The following is an 8,184-nucleotide window of genomic DNA, read 5'->3' on the forward strand; positions in this document are numbered from 1 at the left end:
TCTCATTAAGCAATGAGAAATAATAAAAGGAAATTGCATGTGAAAAAAATACAAATTTTTATATTTAAAAAAATCTCCCATTAACAATGAAAAATTATAAAAAGAAGGTGTGTGAAGAAAAAAATACAAGATTAATAATATTTAAAAAAATTTTCCATTAAGCATACTTATTAATTTCAGAATAATGTCATCAGTTGAGGAAGATGGTTCCAAAGAAAACAAACCTAGAAAATTAACAAGCTGGATATGGCAATATTTCAAAGAAGAAACTAAAGAAGTTAAAAAAGGGGAGGAATGTGTTAATGTATTAGTTATGGTATGTCAAGTAAAAGAAGGTTCATCATTAGCTATTTGTGGTACTGAATATGTTAGAAAAGACTCATCAACTGGAAATGCCATATCACATTTGCATGCAAAACATAATATAGTACAATCTGGAAAGGTTAATATATTAATAAATTAATGTATTTTATTGTATTATATAATTTATATATTGCTTATTAATTTTAAACTTATTTTTAATTTTTATATTTGAACTTTAGCTATTTGTTCAAACTGAAACACCAAGAAAAGGAAAAAGATATACTAAACAACAACAAAAAGAATTAAGGCAATTCTTAGTAGACTGGATAATTTCAGATTTACTGCCTATACATACAGTACAAAGTGAAGCATTTCGGCGTTTTATTTACGAACTTGATCTAGTATTTACAATGCCTTGTGAAGAGACTGTTAGAAAAATCATTCATGAAGCATATAATTATTCTTTTCCTCAACTTAAAGATATGTTATCGGTACAAGCAACATCTGTTTCTTTAACAATGGATCTTTGGACTGCACGTAATCGGCAGGGCTATTTGGGAGTAACATGTTCATATATCAACCAATCTTTTAAATTGTGTGAATTTACTCTTGATATAGCTTATGTAAGGTACCCACACACTTCTGCACATATAAAAGATACTTTGGTAAATATATTAAATGAATGGAATATTCGTGAAAAAGTTTATATTATTACTACAGATAATGCTAGTAATATGAAAAAGTGTGTTCAAGATATGGAAGGGGTGGAACAGTTAGGATGCACAGCACATACATTACAACTCATTATAGGTAAAGGTATGAAACCAGCAGAGATTTTAATAGCAAGAGCAAAGCAATTAATTGATTTTTTCATGAGGCCAAAACAGAGTGAACGTCTTGAAGATGCTCAAAAAAATTTTCCAGGTTTGCAAGATGAATTAGAAAGAGAAATTACACTTCAAAATGAGGAAGAAGATAATGAACAAGATGAACAAGATATAATTGTAAATTTAATTAATATATCTTAAATCTTTTAAATTCAATTAATTAATTATTAATTTATGTAATTTTTAATAGGATCCAAGCAATACATCAACATATTTACATACTATTGCTGATACATCCACCCGCTGGAATTCCTCTTATTTAGCTTGGAATAGGTTACTATTACTTAAAAATCATATTAATGTAGTATTAAATACATTGGGATCACAGTTTGATCAAGATTCAAAAAAAGATTACAAAACATTACAAAGTATAATGTTAAGTTCAGATGAATGGGATTTATTAAGAGATTTAAAACCAATTTTACAACCTTTTGCAGAAGCTACAGACCTTTTAGGAGGCAGTAATTATTGTACATTTTCCATAATGAATCCAATCTTAACTCAAATCAAAAAACAATTTGCACCTCCTATTTCATATAATATTAATCATGATTATGGTAATTAAAATAAATATTTAATAATTTTGTTTTTACAAAAATTCTAATATTTAATATATTTATTTTCCAATTTAGGTATTAATTTTCAAAATGAAGAAACAGCTTTTGATGATATTATAGATGAAGAAGAAGATAATCAACAATTTACAGCTAGTTCACGAAAGCTTAAACTAAAAAATCCTATAAATACGCAAGGCATGTTGAATAAAATTAAATCAGCTCTTTATATATCAATAAATCATTATTGGAAAAACCTTACCAAGCCAGATGTCTTACTTGCAAGCCTTTTGGATCCAAGAATGAAAGATTTATCATTTGTCTCGTCTGAAAAAGGGGATGAAATTAAAAACTTATTGCGTGAAAAGTATAATGAAATGTATACTAACCCAACATCTCAGCCTATTCAACCAATAAGAAGTCCAGCAAAAAAGAAAAAAAATGCTTTATTAGCTAGTTTAAGAAAACCTTCTACACGATCTTGTAATGAAGTAGATGAGTATTTTCAGTTAGAAGAAATTGATCTTGAAAGCAATCCTTTTACTTGGTGGCATGAACGGGAGGAAAAATTTCCCATTTTGAGTTTTCTTGCCAAGAAGTACTTATCAGCTTATGCTTGTTCAACAGCAAGTGAACGATTATTTTCAGATGCTGGAAATTTATTAACTGCAAAGAGAACAAGAATTAGTCCTAATCTATTTAAAAAATTGATATTTCTTAAAAGAAATGCTAAACATTTAGATAGTATTCATAAACCAGACGATTCTGATTGAATATTTATAAGTTATACAATTTTATAAGTTATATGGTTTTCTTTTTTATTTTATCAATTATGTACTTATTTTACTATACTTTTATATTAAATAAAAACTATATTGATATATTTATTTTTATAGATGAAATTCAATAATAAGTAATTATGAATTCAAAAAAATTTATTAAAAAAAATTTTGATCAGAAAAAAAAATAATAAATTAAATAAATGACTAAACCATGCTCAACGCCACAATCACATGATTTTAAAAAATTTTTTATTTAATTGCATAATTTTAACTTTTTTTTTTTAAGAGTAAACGTATAACTTTATTGTATATAAACCAAGATGATCAAAAGGAAACGAAGGGGAATTAAAAGGAATGAAAGAATGAATGACAAATGAAAAAGAACAAGGAAGAATGAAAGAGAATAAAAGGAAGCAAAAGAGGAATGAAAAACAATAAAGGGAATGAAAAAAGCAACAAAAGAAGCTAAAGATCAATGAAAGAAGCCAAAGATCAATGAAAGAAGCTGAAGATCAATGAAAGAAGCTGAAGATCAGCAAAAGAAGCCAAAGATCAATGAAGGAAGCCAAAGATCAATGAAGGAAGCCAAAGATCAATGAAGGAAGCCAAAGATCAATGAAGGAAGCTGAAGATCAGCAAAAGAAGCCAAAGATTAATGAAGGAAGCCAAAGATCAATGAAGAAACAGAAAGCAACGAAAGAAGCCAAAGATCAATGAAGGAACCCAGGATCATTGAAAAGAAACCAAATGAAAGAAACAACGAAAGAAGCAACAAAAGGAACCACGAAAAGAAACGAAAGGAATCATGAAAAGAAATAAAGGAAGTCAAGGAACCACGAGAAGAAACAAAAAAAAATCAATGAAAGAAACAAAAATCAACGAAAGAGATGAAGGGAAAGTAAGAGAAATAAAGGAAAAAAAAATGGAAGTAAGGCCAGAACACCCACCCATAGAAAAAAGAAAAAAAAAAGGTTATTATTAACTTAAAGAAAAATAAAACAACAAAAGAAAGAGCCGAAAAAGGCTTACTTGAATTTTCACTCAAATGGTACACCTAAAAAAAAAAAAAGATTAGTAAAAGAACAAAGGGAAAGAACGAAAAGAAAACAAAAAAAAGGAAAAGAAAGAAAGAAAGACTCACTTTGAATTTCCGCCGAAATGGAATTAAAGACATTCGCGCCTAAAAAAAAGAACGAACAAGTTAATAAAAGACAAAAGAAAGGAGAATAAAAGCAAAAGAAAAAGAAAAAAAAGCTTACAGTACCTAATCTCGAAGCTAAAGGTAACGCTTAGGCTGAAGTCTAAGGTCGTTCCTAAAAAAAGAAAGAGAGAGAACGTTAATGACGTTCCCAAGTTAAAAAACGCAATGAAAAACATAAAAAAAACTCAAAACACTCACCACCTTGCAATTTCAAAGTCCGGGTTGAAGTTCAACTGTTCAAGACCGTTCCTAAAAAAAAGAAAGAGAGAGAACGTTAGTGACGTTCTCAAATTAAAAAACGAAATTAAAAATACGAAAAAAAGTTCAAACCACCTGCAATTTCAAAGTTCAGATTGACGTTCCTAAAAAAAAGAAAGAGAGGGAGGAACGCGTTGGTATTACAATAGTGGGTTTATAATTTTTGTAAAAAAAAAATAATGAAATTATTTATAAAAAAAAATTTTTTTTTATTAAAAAAATAACGGATATCCGATATCCGTCAGATATCCGTCAGATATCCGCTTGGATTATCCGTCGGATATCATTGATCATCCGCTCGGATCATCCGGATGGATCCGTAAAGGATATCTGGCTAACACGGATATCCGTCCTTCGGATATCCTTACAAAATTGATCCGACGGATTCGGATAACGGATGACAGATTATCCGCAGATTGTAACACTAGCGTAATGTATATGTAATACCCAGTCTATTGGAATAGATATGTTTCATTTCTTTAGATTTCCAATGTTGAAAAATCAAATTAGCATGAAGCTGTGTGGGAGAGAGATTCGAGACAGCAGAATTACTACTGTAGGATTTAATGTTTTCGAATCTCTTAAGGTTGCGTTGGTATGAAATGCAAGCACGTCTGTTGTGAGAAAAGACCATAGGTGAAGGGATTTTACAAAGTTCTATGACTCCTGGTTTGTGTGTACTGTCAATAATACTGTTACATGGTATATATATACCAAAATGAAAATGATATCGTTTGTAAGAAAAATTAAAGAAAGTTTTAGTTGAATGATTACATTCTCGATTTTGAGATGCACGTGACTTGATAAATGTAATTCGTTCTAATAGTTTTTTCCTGATTAAGGGAAAATATTTTTGTTGTATCCGTTTAGGGATAACTGATTGGTGTGAAAAAAATGTCTAAGCATGATACTGATTTGATATTTTTGATTATGTATCAAGCTCGTGGGCAAATGTATCGTTCTTATACGTGTATGACATACTATCTTATACGACCTATATTATGTGACATATACGTCATATAAGAACATAGAATGGGTTTAGTGTTCATATGATAATCATTTGTGTGTATTGTAAGTCGATGTTGATTGGTGTATAAAAAAAGATCAGCGAGCTCAAAAAAGAAACTTTTAGATCTTTTAGATCTTCTGATTTCGTAAATCTTGTTATATCCAGTTAGGATTGGATCGGTCTGGTCCAGTCCGGTCTGGTCCCAAAAAGACCGGTCTTTCAACCTGGACCGGACCGGACCGGGACCGGACTGATTTAAATTCAAGAAATTTGTCCCCATGATTTTAAGACCTCTAAAACATTAAAGAACGTTGCGAAACATTTTTTAACATGTAATTTAACAAATAAAAAACGTTTCGCAACGTTTTTTAATTATTTTAATAGAAAACGTTGCGAAAACGTTTTTTATTAATAAGTTCATAAAAAAAAAACGTTTTTCGCAAACGTTTTTAATTATTTTAACAAACAACGTTGCGAAAACGTTTTTATACGTTTTGCAGCATTTTTTATTAAGTAATTTAATAAAAAAACGTTTTCGCACGTTTTTTAATTATTTTATTAATAGGAAACGTTACAAAAATGTTTTTTATTAATAATTTCACAAAAAAAAGGTTTTCGCACATTTTTTTAATAAAAAACGTTGCGAAAATGTTAAAAACCGAACTGATAATCGGTTTTGGCAAAAACCGTGCCCTAGAAGTACATGAGCACAAAAATTTGGCTCATTTTTACTGGATATTAATAATATAAGATCAGTCCCGGTCCGGACCGGTCCTCAGATCTCGGACCGAAGACTGTGAAGACCGGTCCCAAGATCGATGCAGGACCGGTCTTTGCTAGGACCGATCCAACCCTATATCCAGCCCTATTTGGGTGGGTCATGTGAAATTTGGAAAAAGAAACTTCCAAAGGGTAATCTATCTTTTGCTGTAAAGAAGTGGAAAACAACATGGTAAAAAAAGGTCGTAAAGATAAAATATAAAAACTCTATTCAGAGGGCAAAAGGTGAATAAAGAAGAGGGTTTTCCGTCCAAGGCCAAGGTACAGGGCCTCTCTCTTCTACCGCTTTCAGCAGTTTTTAAAGGTGTAAGTGTGAAAATATATGAAAAAAAATTTTTACTGTGGATTTCTATGAAATCTGACGGAAAGAGGAGAAAGTTTTTTTTTTGTTTTTTTTTTCTTAGTTTAGCTCGAACTATATTTTAGTAGCAATTTATTATTTAAAAGATTTTAATCACATGAGCCGATAGATACTATTTGTCATTTATCAATTTGTGCTATCTACTGACTTTAAATAGAATAATAAAAAAACGCTCTTATAAAAAAAAATTTGAAGTTTATATGTTTTAATTATAATATTTATACTTTTTTTGCAATATTTGGCAGAAAAAGTACATTATTACAAATGATGATATCATAAAAAGAGAATTTTAAATTGTACAATTTTACAAAAAACTTTGTAACTAATACTACTAAGTACTAATTCTACCTTCGATTAGTAAAAGAAATGAATCGTATAATAATTAAATCATATAGTAATTAGATTTACATTACTCACTTCTTTTTTATTAGGACCATTAACCAAATTGTTGAAGGCATTTTTACATTTATACTCCACCATGTTACAATTATCTATATTCTTATGTAAATATGTTTTGAAAATATGTTAAAAGTTACTTCTGTCGATTTTGCGTCAGGTGATAATTGACGTATGTCAGATGTAAATTGATACCTGACATGCATCACTTTTCACATAAAATTAAGATCATTAAATTTCTAGAAAATTTATTATTATCACATTAAAGAATATGCGATCCTAAAATATCAGATTGTTGATTAAAACTTATTTATATACTATATATACTATGAGTTTTTAATAGAAATAATTTATTGTGATTTACAAATTTACTTATAGAATAAAAGGAAATTTCATTAATATAAAAAAAATTGTTTATTATGGAAGAGATACAGGTGACGCTGGTGACGTGCGTCAGGTATCAATTTCCATCTGACACACATAATACCTGAGACACATATATATTAGTTATACTAGTTCTGCATACTGACATGTGACACTATACCAGCATTATGATATAATTTGGCCTGAATTAAAAATCATATACAATGCTGGCCGGCATTACATCATAAATTCACCATCACCACCAGTGATATTTAGTAATACCAAAAATTAATTATATAAAACTTATTCCTTAATATTTCTTTAGCAACTATGAATACTGCGAACCGGAGCCAAAACAATCTCCTGAGTTGAAAATTTCAGATATATTTTAAAAGTCATGAAGAATTTGTGGCAAGAGTTCAAAATTACGCATCATTTTGTAATTTTCAGATATGATTGAGTAAAGTAGGACATGATAAAGAAAAAAAATATTATTAGAAAAATAATATATTTACGCGCAGATGTTTCTGAAAGTAAAGAGGATAAAACTAATTATTCAAGAGATCGTAAATCTCAAAAATGTAATTGACCATTTTCATTAGAGCTTCACTTGATAATAATAATAGACTTTAGCTACCGCAGGTCAGATGTCATGTATTTTATGTCCATGAACTGTTAGTTTAACATCCATTTTAGTTAGTATAAATGCCCATTTACAGAAAATGCTAAAATGTGTTTTTGATTATATTACGTAAATATTATATCATTTTTTCTTATGCATGTTAATACGAGATTAAAAGCAATAAACAATTATAAATAAAATACATAGTTTTAGTTAGATTCTTATTCCTCGTTTAGATGATTCTGAATTAAAGAACGGTATTAGTAACATAAATATGTGAAATATATATCATAATATAGCGCCAACCTACCAAATAAATTGACATTTTTGATGCCACTATTTTTTCATTCATCTTCTCTGTACTGCTATGAGGGTAGAGTTGCGATCCGTCAATCCGTAAATAAACACATTTCTGCCATTCTATGAATATTAAGTCAATAAAAAGAATTTTTTTTTTTTGAGATATCTTATGAATATCTATCAATACATAATATGATAAAAAAAAATTGTCTTCAAAAATAAAAGTGGAGAGAAAATTAAAACGGATTGAAATTCATCCGGATTGGATGAAAAATCAATCCGTTTTTATTTTCTCTTTTTTTTTGTATTAAATAGTAATTTTTTAAATTACTAGATTGTGCATTGGAATGCAGTCTTATAATATATAA

General features: G+C 28.9%; 1 protein-coding gene across 1 annotated transcript; it reads left to right on the top strand.

The window, feature by feature from the left end:
- Positions 1-184: 184 nt before the first annotated feature.
- On the top strand, positions 185-463 carry OCT59_011797 (uncharacterized protein; the record flags this gene model as incomplete). Its single annotated transcript, XM_066134021.1, has 1 exon — positions 185-463. The coding sequence occupies one exon, from the start codon at positions 185-187 to the stop codon at positions 461-463; it is 279 nt and encodes a 92-aa protein (XP_065989326.1).
- Between the last annotated feature and the right edge of the window lie 7,721 nt (positions 464-8,184).

This window comes from Rhizophagus irregularis, chromosome 2 (assembly GCF_026210795.1).
Source record: "Rhizophagus irregularis chromosome 2, complete sequence".
NCBI lineage: Eukaryota > Fungi > Glomeromycota > Glomeromycetes > Glomerales > Glomeraceae > Rhizophagus > Rhizophagus irregularis.